This window comes from Chlamydotis macqueenii, chromosome 3, assembly GCF_036417535.1.
Source record: "Chlamydotis macqueenii isolate bChlMac1 chromosome 3, bChlMac1.mat, whole genome shotgun sequence".
In the NCBI taxonomy this organism is placed as follows: Eukaryota; Metazoa; Chordata; class Aves; order Otidiformes; family Otididae; genus Chlamydotis; species Chlamydotis macqueenii.
Genome location: NC_141558.1, coordinates 89,547,419 through 89,568,970, shown reverse-complemented (window position 1 = coordinate 89,568,970; position 21,552 = coordinate 89,547,419). Strand labels below are relative to the sequence as shown.

General features: G+C 45.0%; 1 protein-coding gene across 1 annotated transcript in view; it reads left to right on the top strand.

Moving 5' to 3' along the window:
• The first annotated feature begins 8,183 nt into the window (after positions 1–8,183).
• Positions 8,184–21,552, top strand: part of CRIM1 (cysteine rich transmembrane BMP regulator 1) — a 198,307-nt gene continuing 184,938 nt past the window's right edge. The window contains exon 1 of the mRNA XM_086745319.1: positions 8,184–8,886. Coding sequence (XP_086601445.1) covers positions 8,535–8,886 — 352 coding nt within the window. The 5' untranslated portion in view covers positions 8,184–8,534. The remainder of the gene's footprint in view (positions 8,887–21,552) is intronic.

The following is a 21,552-nucleotide window of genomic DNA, read 5'->3' as shown; positions in this document are numbered from 1 at the left end:
TTTATTGTTAGGAAGTGATAGAACTTGAAATGCCTAGGAAACAGCTAATATCTTGCCAGTTCCTACCAATGGTAGGATGTTGTTCCCCATAATGGATCATCCCATCTTTCCCCTATCTTGAGAAAACTTTCTTGTCCGCCTCCTCTCCACCAGTCCTTACCAATCAAACCATCCTCCTCCCCATCTCTCCCTATCTTTCTTATTGCTGAGCCTTCTCTGCTGTTCAGGGCTTGTTTCCTCTCACCATCTTGTTTCCTCTCACCCCACATTATGTGACATGTTAACTTCATGAGGGCAAAATGTTTTGAGAAGCTGGAGATGCTGTGATCTCTTCCTAACTGTATTGCTGTCCTTGCTACAGGTAAGTTGTCTTACCTTCCTGCTTGTTTCCTTAACCCCCACCTGAGTCCCTAAGCTTGAGATTCCAAGTTCAGACTCAAAAATATAAATACATCCACTTGCTTCTTTCGGCCAGGCTGGTCCAGGAAATCTACTGAACGTGTCTTCCTGCAGATGGAAAGGAAAGGAGTATGATCTTGCATGATGTTGAGTACCTTCTGATATAGGCTGAGTGCAATAAGGTTTGCTGAAGCCTACAATTAAATCCAGACCTGCAAAGTCTCTCAGTCTACTTGCAATTTACAAGACGAGTCATCGTATTTCTAACTGTGGAAAGAAAATACCCCAGAAGTTAGCAAATAGTCCTTGCTAATCCACTGAAATCAGCCATGGGAGGCCAACTAATTTCACAACATGAATAAGAAAATATTAACAGAAAAAAAACCCCCAACAATAAATAAGTAAGGCCAAGATACCCTTGAAAAAATATAGTAATTTGGTTTTTTTTTTGCCCCAAGATGTTATAAAAATGAACGCAGACCAAACAATTTATATGAATGCTGATTTACACTAATCTTTTTCTCTCACTGTAACCACACCACGATAACTTTAGACATATGGACTTTGCAAATGGTATCCAAACTGTGCAGAGTTCTAATCAAGCTGTTAAAAAGTTGAACAGTTAGACCGGCTATTTACTAGCCATCAAGAGAAATAAAGAAGCTGAAACAATTTGTAGAAATACTGTTTTACTTTGGGAAAAAAATCTCTGCTTTACTCGCATAAGGAACATTATTTCCCTAGGATGGATGAACTAGCAAAATCTGATTTCCTCAGCATACTTGGTGAATATCAGAAGGTAAGCTTCTTTATTTGATATACATGAAGTTGTAATCAGAACAGCATTTGACTTTATCCTAAACATTTTTGCTAACCCACATCATCATCTGCAGAAACTGAGAAGGTGATTATAGACATGCATGGAAGCAAGTCAGTAGGGATAGCTGGTTTTTATGGCCAGTTACATTTATCAGCATTAAAATCTAGAAAGAGCTGGAAAAAAACCACTGGAAATATGCTGTGATTCCTTGGAATGAAAACTCTATCCAGCTTTAATAAAGACATCAAAAATAGTTTTAATTTGTTAAATAAGTAAAGGGTCAGGTTGAGATTGTCTTAATAACTTCCTGGCATCTGTGAGTTCCAGCAGTCAGCATACAGACAGAATATGCAACGCTGCCTGAAAAAGTTATAGCAAACATTCTCAGGAGATTCACAGGGCTTCATATAGCCCCCTTGCCGTAAAGCAGGATCAGCTACAGTTGCCTCCCAGTCAGCTGCTGATGGCTTGTCTGGGTTACGGATTAACCGTCTTGCAAGACAGGAGACACCTGAAAGGCCCGGCATGACCTAGCCGGCATCTGCGAGCAGAAGAGTTGTGTTTGCAGACACTGCCACACTGGCATACCCCACACCCGCCTGGGTCCCCGCCCTCCGCAGTCATCACTGTCACCAGCCTGCTCTCTCCCCCATTGTCTTCTCCTTGCGTGACCCCAAAGATCACCTTGCATTCATCTTCTACTGCCTGTGGGTTTGGGGGTAGTGCTGGGTTTGTGGGGTTTTTTTTCCCCTTTTCAGGTTACTCTTGATAATCAAGAGCTGACTAGGCCTACATATATGAATGTATCTGATGAAGTGAAGTTTCTCTAACACAGAAGACATATTTTGGAGATGTTTTATAGGTGTAATCCTCCTAGAAAAAGAGAAATAGGACATCTTCATAGTCATGAATGTTGTTGTTATAAAAAATCTTTTTTTTCAGTGGTCTCTGAATAAGGTTGCCATTCACTCATAATTAGACAACCTTCCTTTTAACATTTGATTCAGCTGCAAACTAGAGGACAAGTCATTTTGCTCCTATTATTTGAATCAGTTATTTGACGAGTTTGAAGCTCAGTCAAGTTTTGATGAGTTTGAACTGAAATAGAGTATTACAGCTGGGGCCCGACTTACTTTAATCAACAGCTACCCACCAGCTTAGTCTTCACCTGCCAACTTCAGCCTCCCATGCTCTTCCTTCAAGAGTTCAAAATCATGTTCAGTATAGGAAGCACCTTGCCTAGAACTCTGTGAACTTCTCTTGGACATAGGAAGCTAGGGAATTAGCTATGACAAATGCTAGATCCCATCCAGTGTAATCCTCATCCTATCTGATTTCATCTATTTTATACTGCAGTTATTGATACACAGCAGATTGCAGGGAAGTAAACACAGTATTTTCAGTTTTATATTTTAACATTTAAAATCTTATCAGTATGCAGCACTATGAAAAGGACTGTAGATGCTGATCTAATCCACCTACTTTTCTGGTGGCCAGATTTTCTGTTAAAAAAGTGCATATAATCCCTAGAATGACATACCAATTTAAAATACTTTTACTTTTCTTTTGTAAACTGACAGCAGATTGTCTTTCCTTCCTAAGTGTGCTTGTTTATTAAAAAGATTTTGTTTGCGTGAAAGAAAACTAAAACCAACTTGACCTTGAGTGTGATCAATTTAAATACAAAATTGCATTTCTAGATGTAGAAGTTATTTCTCCTGATAGGCTCCTGGTAGCTAGCCTTTAATAGATATTGACTCCCTACTTCTTGAAGCTTGCAATTTTTAAGATGTATATTATAAAATGTTCAGACCTGAAAAGATCCTTAGCTTGAATGCACAATTATTTCAGTGATTTAAGTGCAATGTGAAGAACTGCACCCCTAAATGGCCAGTCCTATTCATTTATAGCTTATTTATTTATAATTTTTATGAATGTATAGTCTCTAGCTTTTTTAAAAAGCATGTAAAAGTAAAGTAATCTCACAACTGTATTTTAAAATTGCTTATGCAGTTGCTTTTGAGGCCATTAAAAAAGCAAGCCACTTTTTTTTGTAGATTCCGTGTGAGCAATCCAAGACATATTAGGAAAAAGCTACAAAAAAATTCTGCCTGCCAGTTATTCCAGACTTAAAATTTGGACTACCGAGCTGTCCCAAGCTAGAGATTCAACCAAGAGGAAAGGCTTATAGGGCTGAAAAACCTACAGAGGCTACCTTATGATAAACATCTATTTATTATGAACTGCTTCAAAACAATTCTTCAAAAGATTGTTTCTATTAAAATTAATTCTCATATTTTCTTTCCCAATTTCCCACCATTTTCCATCTAAGGGTTTTGAAACACCTTGCAGCTACTAACATAATAAGTCTGTGCTATCTCTGTGAAAGAAGAGAGGAATTGTTCTCATGTGTTTTAGACTGATTCAGCACTGCTTGTATTAGTGGCAGGCTTCGTCTTGATCCTTTTTTTTCTGGGAGCAGAGATTGCTCATGTGTATAATAACCTGCTTACGAAAGAGTTTATATCAGGAGACTGCTACAAAGGAGACACAAATGATCTTAACGGACTAAAGATGAAAAAAGGAATTTAATGTGCAAGAAAAACACAATGAGGCACAGAAAAGAAACAAAACGTTTGTGTAGAAGAAAAAGTACAACTTTGGTATTGAAATCACCGATGTTCCAAACATTCAGAGATATAGAAGGAGTTACCAGTGTGTATCTGCACAGCAGAAACAATCCTTTGAATTGAAATGAAGACTTTTTGATATTTTACTTGGGGGTGGGGAGATGTTTTTATTTTTGGTAGTGTAAATGTTATCTTCACCTATGTCATAAAATGAAATCTGAATTTCAGTTGTCATTATTTGGAATATCAGATTTACCAGGAGATTTATGCTGAACACCTATTTTTTGCATGGGGAGATTTACGAGTAGCAAGGGGGGTGAGTACAGGGCTGAGGAATTAGTGAAGGGGGTAGTAGTGTTCTCGTAGCACTGTGTGATTTTGCAAAAACTCCACATTACACGATGACCAAGAAAGCTATGCAGCTCCACTCGATTACTGCTGTGACTTCATCCAGCCTAGACGTGGCTTCGATACAACACTAACATTACAGGAAAACAAGCCCAGGAAATTTCAGCTGCTAGAGTCTGTTTATCAGAATGCTTTTCTTCCTCCCACAGTTGTATTTAGCAGTATTTACTAACCTGTTTCTAGGGGAAATTAAGAGCTGGATTTCATTTCAGTAGCTGAATCTACTTACTCCTAAGCTATTTGGATCAGTAGACCCCTTAATAAATCAAGAGGCAGCCAGAAGGAGGGGAAAGTGAAATTCCCTGTAAGGATCCTTCACTGCTTCTTGCTGGGGAAAGCAGGGATATTCACTTTGCCTGCAAAGTCATCAGATAGTGGGTTTGCTGATTTCCGAGGAGTACCTCATTGTCTCCATAGCCTCTTCTCAGGTTTGGGGCAGGAGCATTCGCTACCTTTCCTGTTGAATCTGTGCCACTGTGCAATGAAGTATTTAGATTCGTGAGGCCAGAAAAGGGAAACACAAGCATACGCATGAGTAGTTCATGACTTGTACCTAAAGAGCAAGGCATGAGGAGACAAGAACCCTAAATTTTGGTCCCTGTTCCATAAATGTTTCTGTATTTTGCTCCCTTAGACACGGCTATCGCCGGTTAAAAGTCTATGAAGCAGGGTACTAATCCTGTTCACAGCTGAAGCCTTTCATTTGGCAGTCAGCTCAGAAGTTTGCTCTCTTTTTCTCAGGGCCCTACAACATTCTTATCTAAGCTGTCCGTAGCTTTCCTCTTCATCTGTTTTTGTACTGCTTCTAGCGCTTCTTTGTTCGTTCCCACACAGGCAAACAGGCACAGTAGGTCCAATGCATTCTTTGTGCATTGAGTATACAGCACATCAGTACACTACATGACTGGTAGGTCTGGCATGTCTGGGAAATATTGAACCGCCTGTGCATGCAATCCAACATGTCTGGGATTTCCATGCTGGCTATGTTCACAAGTCCTGGAAAAATACCTACGTATTTTTCATAGCCCAGTTCATTTTTCCACATGAAGGGATTAACACACTGTCATCAGTTCACTTTTCATCTTTTGATAAACTAAGCTCATTGAATTCAAGTCTCTGATCATGTACTGCATTGCGCAGCATCCTCTCTAGAACTGAAATCACTTTTGTGATTCCTTTCTGCGCCACCTCGGGTCTGCGAACAGTGTTTTAAAAATACAGCCACAGGAAGCATCCGCCTCATTCGAAAAGCAATCTCAGCGACGCTGTACATAGAAGGTAAAACCCCTTCATGTGCCTCGTTGGGAAAAGACACGACCAGAAGGCAGCGTTTCAGTTCATAGGAAACAGTATGTTTTTACAAACTGCTCTCCTCCAAATCACAGTGGGTTTTTTGGTGGAAACTTCTGGTGAATCAAAAGTACTCTGACCCCTGCAGGTGCTTCGGCAAACTGACACGAGCGGGCTGAGGCTGTGGGAAGAACCTGCATTTTTGAGGAAACAGTACAAAACTTCTTGCTCGGTGTGTTGCTGGACCCGGGAGCAACGCCCAGTGTTGTAACATTCAGAGTTTGGGTGCTTGCATAATACGACCTTCAGAGTGGTTTCCTGACTTACTGCTTTCCAGAATACAGGAACACACAACGGTTTTGGTTGTTCTCAAACCGATGTGTTGGGTGTGTTTATACCAAAACACGGTGCCTTTAATGAGATTGGCTTGTCATTTACTTTCCAAATCTATTTAAAAAATCTAGCACCGTATCAGTTCAAATGGTGATGCCCAGTAGACTGCTGCTTCTCGTTGTCCATTCAGTGTTGAGATACATCAGCCGAATGGCCCTAATCCAGGTCACGTATGCTGTATTGATAGCGTTTTTATCACAATGATGACATTTCACCGAAAACCAGACCAAGGCCTTGCAAACTGTTGGGGCCAATTAAAACATCTGTAGCTCTTGAAAAATAATCTTCTACAGTTAAGTTCTGAACGGATCAGAATAGTCAACTACTCTGATATGATAAAAACATCATTATTTTTAATAATAGACAAATACGGGAAATGCTTTCTTTTAGACAAATATGGAAACGCTTTATTGTTCAACATCATGTTACATGCCTGTACTGTTCCCATTAGGAGTGGGCCTGTGTTAGAAACAGGGAATCTTGGCTACCAGGAGGCATTTAGGCTGAAGGGAGCAACAGGGAACTACAGTGCTTTTTGAGACATACCAAAAAGGTACGCTGTTGCTGACAAAAGCTTTACACTAGAGTTTCTTCTGTTAGTGGGAGCAGCTTGTCTCTTGCCATGGGGCACAAAATGGGGAGGTTTGCCGTTACGCAGCAGCTCCTCTGTCAACACGAGAATGGGTTCTTTCTGCTAAAGTGGACCAGAGCGTGGGACTGGAGAAGCCGTTGAAGCTGCACCTTGGTGCTCTCTGCTATAACCTGTATGAAGTTTCCAGAACCTGTCTCCTAAAATTCCCCACATCGCTGCCACCAGTGCGCACCACCCCAGACTTTCCGGGCTCAGCACCGTGCCGTGCAGCTGACACGACCCCACCTGCCCAGGAAACGGCTTAATTCTCTCGGTCGCCACAACCTCTGGCATTTCTGACGGCTCAACACGCTGCTACCGGAGCCGCCTTCGCACTCCGGCCGGGGCGGGACACGGCGGCGGCTGCCCCGCGGAGACTGCCCGGGGGCTGCCCTCGTCAACGTACCGACCCTCCCGGCTCCCTGCCGTGTCTTCCGCCCGCAGTGATCGAGGGCAGCCCAGCCTCTCGGCGGCACCGTTCGTTTTGCCGTCCCTCCTGTCGCTTCTCCGTCCCGGCTCGGAGCAGGCGGCTCTCTCCGGGGGCGCCGCCAGCCCTCGGCAGCGCCCGGCCCCGGCCCTCGCCGCCGGGCCCAGCGCGGCAGCGCCGCCGCAACCGCACTTCCCGCCGCGGCTGCTGCCTTCCCCGCGTCCCGCGGCTCTGCGCCGCGCTCTGCCCGCCCTGCCCCAGCGCACTGGGAGCCCGTAGGCCCGCGGCGCCCCGTCGCTCGGCAGGGAACCCGGCTGGTAGCCGCGGGCACAGCTGGCCGGCCCCGGGGACGGTTTTGGGTGCCGAGGTCCAAGGGTGAGCCGCGGTACCTCTGCTTGTTTACGAGCGGGCGGAGGGGCGGCCCGCGACAGCGCTCCCGTGCCATTAGAGCCGGGCAGCGGCCCGTAGGGGCGGCGGGGCAGTCCCCCGCTCCCGCCGAAGGGGTCGGTCGCGGCTCCGCACCCGCGGGGCACCTGGCCGGGATCGCGGGCCTGGCTGCGGGGACGGGGCGGGGAACGAGCGGCTCTCCCCTGCCGTGGCGCACGGGCTGCGCTAGGGCTGCACCGCTCCCCGTCCCGGATCCCCGCGCCCCTCGGGGGCGCAGGCGGAGGAAGAGAGGGCGGCTCTCGCCGCCGCGGCCGGGGACGCGAGGCCCCTTTTGCGAGTCCACCCCTCCGGCCTTGCCCTGCTGTGGCTGCGCCCTTCGCGGGGCCCTCTCTCTCTCCACCCCCGTCGTCCCCCGGGCCGCCGCCGGCCTGTCCCGGGGGTCTGGCGCCGCCGCCGCTGCCGCCTCGCTCCGCTCCGCGCTCGGAGCCCCGGGCGGGGGAGGGGAGCGGAGGGGCGGGGGGGTGGTGGGAGGCGGCGGCGGCCGCCGTGGGGCCCAGGCTGCTCCTCGCCTCCGCTGCGTCTCTCCCCAGCCCCAGGATCTCGGGCTGCGGGGGGGGGGGGTGGACGACGGGGGACAAGGGGCAGGAGGAGGAGCGGGCGGGGCCAGCCTGTGCGGCGGCCAATGAGGAGGCGCGAGCGGGCGGCCGGGGAGGGGCGAAGGCGATCACCGCCCAATGAGGGAAGGGCGGAGGGCGCACTGGGAGCGGGGTGAGCCGCAGGCAGGAGGCGAGTCGGGGCTCGGGCAGCGAGCGGGGCAGAGCTGCGAGCAGCCGCCGCTTCGCCCAAGGGCTCGCTTGCAGCCGTCGCCGCGCCGCCGGTGCCGTGGAACTGGGAGTCAGCAGGCGAGGGGCGAGCGGAGGGACCGGACGCACGGAGGGGCTGACGGACGGGCAGGCGCCGCTTGCTGGAGGGGGCAGCGGGCGGAGCCGCCGCCCGGAGGAGAAGTTTGGCTGAAGCGGCCGCCGCCAGAGGAAACTTTCCCTCGGGGGGCCGGAGGCGGGGGCGGCGGGAAGGAGTTTTTAAGGTCCGCCGCCCGGCGAGGGGGCTTCCGAGAGGCTCCCCGGCCCAGGCCGGGCTTCGGCGGCCGGGATGTACCCGGCACCGGTCTCGGCGAAGAGGAGACGCCCGGTGGGAGAAGGCGGCTGGCACCTGACGGCGGCGGGGTGGCTGTGGCTACTGAGCCTGCTGCTGGGCGAGTCAGGGACGCGGGCTTTGGTCTGCTTACCCTGCGACGAATCGAAATGCGAAGAACCCAAAAACTGCCCCGGTAGCATCGTGCTGGGGATCTGCGGCTGCTGTTACATGTGCGCTCGGCAACGGAACGAGAGCTGCGGGGGAGTCTACGGTTTGCACGGAGCTTGCGACCGGGGCTTACGCTGTGTCATCCGACCGCCGCTCAACGGGGACTCCATCACCGAGTACGAAGTGGGGGTCTGTGAAGGTGAGAGCCGGGGGGGCATCGTCCGCGGCCCGGGGCGGGGGTTATCCGCTGGGCGGCGGGGAGGGAAGGAGGGCGCACCGGCGCCGGTGCGCCCTCCTTCCCTCCCCGCCGCCCGCCTGTCCCATCTCCTTTCCCCCCTAACCCCCTTTATTTCAAACTTCTAGCTTCGGTTTTCTCAGCCTAAACTTCCAGGCTCTTCCACCTCCCGCTTCCCCTAGCGCCTGGCCGGTTTGCTTCACGGCCTTACTTCCAGGGGCGCTCGGGGCAAGGTTTGTCAGATGGCAAAAAGAAAAAAAAAAAAAAAAAAATCGGCGGAATTTGGTCGTGCTTGTTCCGGATTCCCCCCGCTGTAAGGGGGACACAAAGGCTGATCGGGTGTTGTGAAGTTTTTCTTCCTGTTCCTGTCACTGAGTGTCTTCCCCGCCTGTCCTGCTGGGTGTCCGGTGATGGGGGATGGATGTCTCCTTCCCTGGTGGAGCATCACGGAGGAGGAAGAAATCCCCGCGGCAGAACTCCCCTCAAAGTCACTTCTTGCTTCCTGCTGGCTGCCTGTGAGGTGATGGATCGCTGTGAAAAGCAAGAGGAGTACGTGTCTGTCACCCCCCGCCCCCTTCAAATTTTATACCTATCAGACCCCTCAGATTTATTCTTTTTTCCATCTATAATTTAACAGAAGGCCAAAGACAAATTTTGAGTCTCTTCTTGTCTTCTCGTCCAGCTCTCTTTTCCCCCTCCCCTCCGAGTTGAGGGAAAACATGGCGCTGTAAAGAGATTACAAATAACCGGTAGTTTGGGATATGTCTAAATGTATGTGAGACTGGGAGCGGGAGCTTCGACAATTCTGGAAAAGGAGAGGGAGGCGGTCTGCTCTCGGCGGGTAGAGGGCAGCAGAAAGTGCGGAGAGCTAGTGAGGCAGCAGCATCTGCCCAAAAAACCTGGCCTTTAAAATGATGCGCTGTTTTCAGAGGGCTAAAACCGGTCATTTTTAGTGGGCAGCTGACCTTTGTCCCGGCGCTCGTTATCGGTTTAAAACTCCGTTTGCCTCCCTCACAAATAAATTGCAAACCGCAGCAGAGCAGGGCGGCGTGTCCCGCCTGCGCTGAAACCGACGCCAGCAGCCGCTGCGGTTCTCACTTGGGTAGGACCAGCTCCAGAGTTAAAGGCTCTGTTGTTAAACAATTGAAAAATGGCCCTAAGCTGCTTGGAAGACCGTGGCTCAGACCGTGTTGCTGAATGTGTCCATTGCTGTAGTTTCTATTATTATTTTTAAGAAGCATTGGAAAAGTTTTCTTAATTAGGTAAGTACAAGCAAAGAAGGGTGAAAGTACTTTAAAAACCCACCTGGTTTTGTCTGAGTTTCTCTTTTTGCATGTTTGCAGGTAAAAACTTGGCTTAAATGTTTTTTTTCCCCCCCAACTTGGCTAAAGGCACTGAAAGCCTACAGTCATTAAATGCCGTAATGTTCCAGCTCCCTTACTGTATCACAGGACGGACGTCTCTGGCAGTTTAGGAGTATTTCATTCCTTTGAAGTGATGCAATCTGTACGTTGCTGTAGTTCAACTTGTAACACGTCCTGTCTACTGTTGAAAATAGTATGAAGCATTTGTTGGCAAGATTGCATTTCAATTAGTGTTGTGGTTAGGAACTAGTTCCAGCTGTCCCTATAGGAATAGTCAGGGAGATAAGTTATCTGTTTAATTTTCATTCTCATAAATGGAAAGCAACCGAGCTGAACTGTCAGCCTAATGAATAGTCCTGGAATACCTATTACTGAATTGTCAGGAAACTGCCTCATTCTAAGCAACAGGAGTAATGTTCTTTATGGTGCATGTTGTGCACGAGGAGTGGCAGCAAGGAAAAAAGGAGACTTAATGTTCTACCTCCGATTGCTGAAATGAGGTTGATTAGCTCTATTTTTTTTGATCGTGATGACCTAAACAGTCATGCAGTAGTTTACAGGCACACGTGCAACAGGCTGGGCTGTTGATGCCTGATATGTGAGCAGTGCGAAGCCATGCCTTTATCCATTAACGGAATAAAGGCAACTTCTTTTTTTTTTTAAATCCTATCTACTGGGAGTGCAAACCCTTTCCTACCCCAGTTTAGGGAGGAGGAAATGGGAGTGACTTCCAGAACTGTGCGAGTAGAAATCGACATTTTTATTCGCCTTCCTGTCTCTTTTCTTTCACTGCAGTTTTTTTACACTGAAATGACCCCTACTGGCTACAGTTGTAATCATATTTTTTTTTTAATCATTTTTGAAGCTTCAGCAGTGTCTTATTTCAGAGTATCAACACGTACTAGGCTACGGAAAACTTTCAAGAGCTGAAATTACAGCAGGTAAAAAATGCTTGACCATTTAACTTAGTTTTAGTATTTAACGCACGCGGTGTGAGTGAACTCTGTAACGTCTGATGGAGAAGTGTCTGTGGCACCTGTCACTAGTAGCCTCTTTTTCTGAAACTAGAAATGGAGTAGTCTTTGTTAAAGCAGTGTTTATTAATGAAATCTGTTGCTGAGTCTGGGTTCTCTTCTTTATCCTTCTAAAACCTAAAGGAAGCCCTTGTTCATCTCGGTGCCTTAGCTATTCACATCATTATGCAGTTATAAGGCTCCGTTTGTGTATCCTGAAGAGTGTAAATGCCCTTCCTGAATGTAGTTGTGTTCTTGGTAAAGAATAATTCTGAGGCCAGCTTCCCCTGGCGTGAGTGGGTGCCCTTCCTGAAGGGCAACCTTGAGAGACTTTAAGCACCTCCAGCCTCCCTGTTGGCTTTACAGCGATGCTGGTGGAGTGGTTCAGTGAGACGTCAGGAGCCTACAGCCCCTTCCAAACACTTCCAGCATTCAGAAATTTTAACCTCGAAGCAGGGACTGCGCTTGCTCTCTGCCTTTAAAGGCAGACCTAGAGCCACCCCCTGGTTAGACTGGAGTTCTCCAGAAACATGTTGGCCTTGCCTTCTGCAGCAGTCCAGCTGGGCAGGGCTGCTGCCTTTTTGGGGAATTGGAAAGCCTTGGAAAAGCTCTGCTGAAGAAGTTCTGTTACTCTGTGAAGGCATTTCTTGTGATGACTTTTTTTCTTGTCTCTGTTTCAACACTTCACCAATTTCTGGTGCTCTTAGGTGAAGAGGCCTGGGTTGCTTTGCTAAACTCTTCTAAGGCGTTACAGTAGCACATGAAATAATTCTGAAAATGAGCTGATATTATTTTAAACTATGTAATAGAAAGTTTGTTTTTTTGTGATGTATACTTGAAATACAATGTTAAAAAAATTGCTAGCTTCACTGTGTCCTTAGGTGCCTTTAAGAGTATCCTTCCATATGAGGTAGTGAGGTAGCTTTTTTTTTTTTTTTTTTGAGAAGAGGGCATACAGTTATTGCTGTATTCTTTTGCCCGCTGTAGCTAATTTAAGGCTTGACTTGAATACTTGAGGCTTGGCTGCCTAGTGCATAGCTTCTGAACTGGGGTTTGCTCGGGACTGGGAGAAAGCTGCTGTAGCGGATATTAGGCAAGTATCAGGATGTATGTGTGTTAGGCATCTAGGACAACACCAGAAGCTTACCCTACTGTGGCTGTTCCTGGCCTCTTCTACTGAACAGCAGCGTTTTGGGAGCTTGGAGTGTTGTTGTCTGTCTGACTCACTGGTACAAGCAGAGAGAGCTTGAGTGTGCCCCCTCACCCCCACTTAAGCCTACTGTGAACTAACTGTCCTCCCCTAGGAACCTATACTAGAGTATGACATATAAGGGCACAGTATATTGTATGTAAGCAAAGCACAGCAAAACTGGAGCTGATGAGAATAAATGAAATTTTTAAAACTTAGCTTTTTTTTCAAAATTTGGAGGAAGAGAGGTAAGGTGGGGGTTTTTTTTTGTTTGTTTGTTTGTTTTTTGTTCAGGTATTGGTTTACATTTATCTTAATGGAATTCTCATCTGCTTTTCTGAAGAAAGAACAACTTACAGATTTACTAGTATTTTTACCACAAGTAGTACTGCTGCTTGTAACTTCTATAGTTGGTACCCTTGTTCTTGGTTGGTTTTGGTCCTGTGCTCCGTATCTAATGGGTCAATGGATGCTTTATCTCCAGTCAGACTTTTATACTGCCTGTGATGCCGTGCAGACCCTGAAAGAGATAGGTGGTATTTTCCTTTGAATATGAGTTACTGAAGTTCAAGGGATTTAGAAGTTGCATGTGGGTACCCTGGTTATTTATATCTGTATGACTGGAGCAGTACTGCCCAGGTTTCCGAACTCTTTTTTTTTTTTTTTTTTTCTTCCTCTGTTATGTAGTGAATGGCTGGGGAAATGTCCAAATAGTCCTGATATTCAGGTGTGTACAGAGAGCTTCCTCCACTAACATCGAGTGTTAGAACTGATGGTCTAGTTGGGGACTTAATACTAATTAAGTGGTGTGCCAAATGATTATTGGGATGAAGACAGTCAGAATACTTAGTTCAAAGACTGTCAGCAATCCAGAGTGTTGGGGGAAAAATGGAGAAATTATTAATGGTGTAAAAAAAATTACCATGAAAATTACTGAACTTGTGAAACTGCAATGGGAAGTAATGAGAAGTAATTATTTGATACTGAGTGTTCGGCTTCTGATATGCTAGTCCTGACCATATTTAAGTCTCCTTCCTCCACCCCCCCAGAAAACACTTACTAGGCACACGCTGACTTCTTGTGCACAGACTGGATAATTCATAAGCTGTTTCTACTCTGACTTGTGTCTATGCCGAAATCTCAACATCAGTAAGAACATGTAATGTTCAGTGTGGCATAGAATTTGAATTAGATCAGGTGCTTATTTGACTTGGAAAATGTTTCGTCTCTGTTTCTGGGCATCACGTTTTGATTTTAGAAATCACTTGGTTCCAGTATTTTGACAAAAATGAAATGGAAGAGTCCAACAGGCGTAAGAATTGATGCAGGAATTGGTAGATTTTTGCTGTTGTGGATCAGCACGGTTAGTTTAGAAATCTTTCTGTGGATAGGCTGAATGACCAAATCTCTTAACTTCTTTTAAGACTAATATTATGTTCTATTTCTTTTTTTTTTTTTTCCCCAAACATTTGATCTCATATGGCTGTGTGTCAAGCATCCTCTGCTGATGTTGGTTTTTCTCCATAGAAAATGGTTATTTCATCAGGTTCCCCAAAATCATGCTGCTTATAAAGATGATTTTTTTTTTTCTTTTAAACTACCTTCAAACATGTCAGATTGTAATTTCTGCACCCCTAGGCATGTTTGCTGTTTTAAGTACCCTCTAGCTGATTGAAGAATACTTGCACAATTTAACTTCTTGCTTAGTACTTAATCAACCAAAATGTCATTTGACTGACAGGCATATTAGGAAATAATATGGTTCAAAAACGTCTGCCTCTTCCTCTCCTTTCTTTGCACCCCTCTCAAGGATTCTTCATCTGGATGAGTAAAATTTCTAGAATCTTGCAGACAGGACCAGATGTTTCTCTGTTTTGGTGGATTAAATACTTTGTAGGAGTGACCTATTAAATGACTCTTGAGTCTTGTAAACTGCTTTCACTTGAGAATGCCTTTAATCCAGGGGGAACGTAAGCTTGGAAATGGTGGATCCAGGCTTTTGCCTGAGACTTCACATGATGCCTGCCGTGTGGCCTGGCAATATTGGATTTTGACTCTGCCTCTTAGTACCTGTGCATGCAATTTGGAAAAGGACTGCTACTGACAGGGAAAGCCTATGTCTATGGAGAAACTTACCAATATAAACTAAGATGTGAAGGTAGCTTTGTATAAAGGCTACCTAGATGAAATTTCATGTGAGCGTAGGGATTTAAGGATGGTCCATGGCGGAGCTCTAGCCTAAACAGCCCAGCTTGGCCAGCTTGGGAGGAAGTAAGCCCTTAGTAGTGTATTGAAATGAATGGAAGCAGTTCACACCTTTACCAGAGGCAATATTTAGTCGCTAGCAGCTTTCACTGGGTATACTGGGTACCTAACTTCAGAATCTGCAAATCATGTTCACACCTCGTGCGTCATGAGTGTGCAGGTCTTTCAATAAGAAAAAAACAGGAGAGGGTCGGATTGGGGACAGGAGGGGAAGCACTGGCTCACAAGCACGTAGCCATTCCTGTGTTCTTATTCATTTCCAAAACTTTAAGCCTTACTTAGCCAGCTACCTTGATACTGATAGGCTTCAAGTGTTTTTGTTTGTTTTTTAATTAGGGAAAAATCTAGCAAGCATAATGTTTCTAAATCTGAGAGAGCCCATTCTGTTGGGTCGCTTATCCTTGAAACAAAGTTCAGGGTTTTGCTACAGCCTGTGTTGTGCTCTACTCAGGAGGGTTTTGGTTTGGGGTTTTTTTTTTGTTTGTGGGTGTTTTGTTTTGTTTTGTTTTTGTTTTCAGAAAGGCTGGATTTATGCATGTGGAGGTGTTTCTTCCCCTCACTGATGGGCTGCTGATAAAAAGCTTGGGTCATACTGTTAATGGTATTACATATGCCAATGTAGAATGTGCTGATTTAATAACAGAGGCTCAAGTTTGTCTCTTTCTAAGTTAGGCTTTAGAAAAATGAAAAGGTCTTGATGCTAATTCTAAATCCAGGGCAATTTTTCCTGTAGTCTTCAGTGAGTAAGAAATTGCATGTAATTCCTCTGAAACGCCCTGTAATTCTGGTATTCAACAATGCTGTGTTAGTGATGGGGTGGGGTGGCAAAAGATTTAGGATATCAGCTTTCTTCTAATAGTGTGGACTGTTCTTGGTATAGGTTGCTTACTCATAGCCCTGTTCCAGAATTTGTTGTAGGCAAAACTTTTACTGCTCCTGTCAGTTTTGCTTTTGCTGAGCAGCTTCAGGGAGCTGCTGGCCAGCCGCTTGTTTGCGGTGGAGCTGACACGTGCTGCTGTACGTGCAGGCTTCTGAAACATGTGGCTGCAGAGTGCGACTTGGAAAAAAAAAAATTGGAATTTTAGCCTCCTTTGGAAAATGGGTACGAAGATTTGACCCTTTCCTGAGGCTTTAACACTTTTTTTTTTTTTTAAGAGTTTTCTAGAGCTAGAGGAAAAATCTGCTAGGACAGCTGAAACACTGCTGTCTGTGCTCACTGTAGTCAGGGGAGTACTGGCAGAAGCTCTGTCTGACCAGTTAAACCCTGAGACACTGTGTAATATTTTCAGTCATCTATTTACAAACAAGACATGGTTCTGGTCATGAGATTGTTATTTACAAGTCTTTTTTTCAGGTGCTTGAATGTCTAGAGGGTCAGATTTCAAAACCTTAATTCTTTGTCGTTTCAGACCATCTTTGGGGCAGAAGGCTGTTGGAAATACCAGTCAGTCACGTTGGAGGGAAACCTAATAGTGGAAGTCTTTTTAAAAATGTAAAAAAAAAAAAAAAAAAAAAGGGAGGAGGGAGACCTGAAATAGTTGTCCAAGTCACGTGCTTCACTTAATGCTTCCATTTATCTACTTGCTTTCCTCATGGCTTTTGTGGATTTTCTGATAATTGAGTGGAAAGCTGGTTTGCTTAAATACTTTCTGCATTCCTTAGTATGACAAAACTGCCTTGACACACACGCAGAGCTGCTGCAGTGAAAATCTTTCTCGCTACATTGGGAATTTGGTCACCTGAGATGCACTCCAGTTTGAGCGAGATAAAACAGGCAGTCAGATTTTGAGACAAGCCTTACATGTATGATCTTCCTGAGGTATGTAAATGTTATCGTACAGTTTTACTTTCTAGCTTTGAGGAGAAATTTTATCAGGAAGCTGCAAAGCCCTTTTGTACTGATGTGCATTCCATATGAAGGTTTGATCATGTAAAGTGGACCTTCCAAAAAGTGGAAAAACTGCTTTATCATAAAACTTTCAGCTGTGTGTCTTACTGTAAAAGTTTCTCCCGGCTCTGGTCCCTGATTCATGACTTCACTGAAGGAATAGGTTGTGAGAGGGGAGAGGATTGCAGCCAGTACATGAGCTGAAACTCACTTCAAGGCTAGCCTTCCCTTCTGCTGCTTTTCAAGGTCTGGGGCTGGGTTTCAAGCATTCTTTAGTGGTGATTAGTCATTTCTATTGTTCAGCTCCTCCAAAACATGAATTTCCTTTCCATCATTCTTTTTTCCTGTTCAAAGAGAAGCCAAAACCTACTGGCAAGAAGTATTTCCTTTTTTATTTTAGAAAGTCTGTAGAATCCTTTCAGAGTCTCATACCATCTTAATGAATACCACTGATTTGAAAATGCTGTTGTGTATACCAGTGTGCTGGAATGTGGGGCTCAGACCCTGGGTCTGGTTAGATGGAGAAGCTTTTGAATGGTTCCCCCTCTTCCCAGAGGGCAGTACCAGTCTCAGTAACGATTACTTCTCTGTCATTGTGAAATCTGTTCTCTCTCCTCCTTCAAATGCAGGATTTAAAAGGATGCGAGAATGTGTAAGGTGTGACTTTGTTTCACTTTCAGATCAGCAATCTACTTGATGGTCTCTTTGCTCTTTCAGCATCCTGAGAACCTACCTGTCACCCTTTAAAAAGACAGAAATAGCTGAGTAACATGCTGCAGTTAAATGTGAATTATGGGAGTTCACTCAATTCACTACAGTTATGTTTACCCCCTCACCCCTAAACTGTAACTTAAGATTATTGTGGGTGCAGTGCTTGTATATCAGTTTTCAACAGTGATATTTCAGTGACCATTCCAGAGTGTTGCTTGCTAGTTTGAGGTGAGGCATTATCTTTATAAACAGTGAAGGAGAACAGTGTATGGTTTTCCAAACAAGAGCTGATATTCATTAAATGTCTGGAAAGGAAGAGAAGGGTTGAGGCACAAAAGAGAAGATTCTGTGGTGGGCAGAAGGAATTGAGAACTTGAAGGAAGGGAAAGCAAAAACTTAAGCAATGGAGAAGGAGTCTCTGAAAAGGTCTTTCCTTGTACTTCTGACTTGCACTTGTTTTGGGATGACCCTTTGTATGTGGGGACAATAAATGCAATTATAGTGAGCTACTGTGTACTTAAAAAATTAAGGCTCCAAGTTAGTTTCTCCTAGGTGCATGTTTTTTCTGAAAACACAAGCAGCTTTTCAGGCGAAGAAGGCATGCCTGCTTCAGTCGTGAGCATCATCACATTGCATGCTGCTGTGGTGCAGTGTTGTGAGTGCTGGTACAGAGGTGGTGCCGTGTTGTGAGTAGGATTTGGCACAGAAGTAGTGATGGAATGCTGCTTACCAAAGATGCATTTCTCAGACTGTTTCCCAGACTGGACCTGTTGTTTAAGGACCTCTTATTCAACTCGTTAATGCCTTAATCCTCTTCCCTGTTTTAGATGCATGCTATGACAGGACTTGGGAGTTCAGCAGCCCAGAGCTGCACTTGAATTGTTAGTAAGCTGAAACATTTGCTTTGCAAATTAAGAATGTTAAAAGCCTACTTGATTTTTCTATTTTTCAAGTGTCCTAGAAGTGAATAGTATCCTATCCACTATCCTGTCTGTCCTATCCTATCTAGTGGATAGGATGTGCATATTGAGGTTTGAGAGGCTCTTAAATTCTTATATTTGGATTTTTGTCCACGCTGCTTGCAGAGAAGTAAAGCATTCACAAATTATTATATCTTAATTTCTTCTTCCCTATCATCCAGATTTCTGAGAGGTATGCATGAAAGAGCACTCTCCTGAAAAGGAAGCCATAGGAGGAGGTCAAACAGCATGCAGGAAAGTGTTTGTGCTGCAGTCTGGAACTGTTCATGAAGTGTCCCAGGTGTCCAAATCACTGATGTGTAAAAGTTTTGGGTTTTTTTGGAACAGTCTGCAGGACATGATGATTTTGGGAGTAATAGAGGCTAGGTTATATGCTTCACAGAGCCTAGACTTTGTTCAAGACATGTTTCCCTTATCAGTTGAAATATTGCTGACCTCTAAAGGAACAAGGGTGCTGTACTGGACTCCCATTTATCCGCATCAAGCAGAGCGCTAGGTGCCTTTGCACCAAGTAACTAAAGCTTCGAATCGAAGTGAGACACTGGATTCATCCCTTTAGCTCATGCGAGTGCCTTCATGTGGTTGTACCTTTCATTCCAAGGAATTTTGTTCTGCCTATACTGGTGTAACTTCTGAGGGTTTACCCGAAAGGGTAAACAAGTATTTGTTTAACAGGGCCTTTATCTCCTGTTCATAAAAGGACAAAATCAATTAGGAAAGGGAGTCTTATGTCTGCATGAGAGATCACACTAGACTTTGCATTGATTTATTAAACTCATATAAGCTCTTTTCTTGTTACATGTTTGCTCCTTCATTGATGGAAGTCTTGTTTCTAAATGAAACTGCATGAAAAGCAGTCTGGTAAAAGATGTCCAGGCTAGAACTGGATCTGCGTTCTTCCTGTCTGAATGTGACTCTTTGGTATTCACTCACAGTAATGAAAAACACCTTGTTTCAAGATTCAGCATGTTTGATATGCAGTCTGTAAAGTCTACAGAAATTCCCGAGGGATTTATCTTCTCTTCCATCCTCTTAATGACTAGTGAGTTAATTTCTGAGGAGTGTGGCGCTGAAGGCTTTAGGTGCACGTCGTACTGGGCCATGTTCTTCCTGTGTACCTCCTTTTCTGCTCCCCTCTGAAAAGCTGTGAGAGGTGGCAGGTAAGATACCAAACACTAATCTGTTCTGGAAGTCAGACAGTGGTGAGTAGGGCCACAGCCTGTGGCGCATCTGCAGCAAGGCATGAGGGGTGGCTCAGCTTTCCGTGCCAGGTGTGTCCCACCTTACATGGGGCGAGCAGCTCTTGTCTGACAGGGCCTCTGCTGGTCTCTGTCAGCTGTGAAAAGATCCAATGTTGAAATACCCCAGGGTTAAAACTTACAAACGCGCTGAAGTGGTGCACTGGAAAAGCAACTGGTGCTGCTGTCAGTGTGCCCCAACTGTCTGCTCTGTCCTAGGTCTCAGGAGGCTGGAGAGGGGGCTGGGGTGAGGGCACGCTGCCCTGTGGGTCCCGCGGCTGCCCGGGCAGGTGAGGCTCCCAGCCTGTACGCAGTGGTAGGGGAGGAGAGCCTGGGTGTTGGAAACGAGGAGCGACTCAATCCTTTTTCTTAATACCACTAAATAGGCCTATGTGGATGGAGCTGTGGTCCCTGCGGTTACGGCATTTGACACACCAAATCTTGGAGCACAGCTATAGCCCCTTTTGTTCTTGTCATTACGTGGATTACTGCTGCGATTTGTAAAATACAAATTGTCCAGGCTGTATTCCGGCTTCTCAAAAACAGGATGTATTATTGTTCTCTGAATTCTCATGATTTTGTTGTTGTTGGGGGTTTTTTTAGGTGGTGTGTTTTTTTTTTTTTTTTTTTTTTCCTCCCTCTGCATGCATGGCCTCCTCATGATGAAAGTATCCCAGGTGTTAGAAATGACATCTTCTCTTGAAAGAATTTTAATAGTTTCTCTTCAGGAACTTCTGCACTTCCTTTGACTTTTATTGATACAGTTGCTATATGGGATGATAGGTTAACTAAAAAATATATAAAAAAAAAAAAAGACAAATTACTTCCTTGGGTTAATGACTACTCTTCCTTTGCTGTTTTTATGGAGTAGAAGAGCCATGAGGTTCACTTGGATGTTCCCTTCTTCACATCTAAAATTGACTTAATCATTTATTCAGTGCTTTTTGTTAGCAGAGTACTTTTCTGACTTAGAACAGAAAGCAAGCAGCTGATTCTACAGGGAGAAACGTACCTGTGCTAATCTGCTGTGACGCTTGCTGTAGATCACATACAGTACTTAACTGGTAAACAGCTCTTCCCAGGTGTTGGTTGGTTTTTCCCCAAACCAGGAAAACCCGCAAGTTAGTGAATATTATACATGTTACTGTAAGTGAACCATACTTACATGTCAACTTCAGTATCTGTGTGTATATACTGTTATTTCCTATCAGTTTTTAGATGTTTATTGAGTGTCAGACTACTGAATGACAAACAGTTTGTATTTGGCTGTGGCTTCCCATACTGGAGGACAGCTTCTGATGACCCGACGACAGAAAAACTGACCCTTTGTAGCTGGAAGACACTTTTTTGAAGTTTCCAATACAGATCCTGCCGAGAAATACTTGCTTGTTGGTAATACATAAAATTGAGATGAACTAGTAGAAGGCACAAGGTGAAAGCTGCTTTGAAATATAAGGATGTGAAGATGGAAAGTAGATATTTGTTCCTTTCGTCATTACTAGAAGTCAGTGGACTATCTGTGTGGCTGTTGCGTAGTACTTGTTTTGGTAAACAGACAAGGTTGTGAAGTGATCTGGTGCTTTATAGCAAAGAATATTTAATGCCTATTTTATTTTTTTTCAGTCTTGCATAAAAAGCATGTATCTTAAACTGCTGAGTTGGTTGGATGTTGCTGTACGTGCACTTGACCTAAGGAAGATGAGATTTTTGTAGGACTGGTAGTCTTGTGGAACTCTGGATTGACTGGATTTATTGCTTCCTGGAAGGGAAAAAAAAAAATTTGCTGCATGTAGCCCCTTCAGATAGGAAAATGGGCAGTTGTACAGTGGAGATACGAGTTGGACACGCTTGACAGGACTGACACAAAAGGAGCAGAATTACTTGAGCAGAGACACTGCTTCTGGCCCAGCTAACCCTCTGCCACTGGACGGCGAGGATCATAATATCCTTGAACAGTTCTCCTAGAGTATGGATGGTAATCT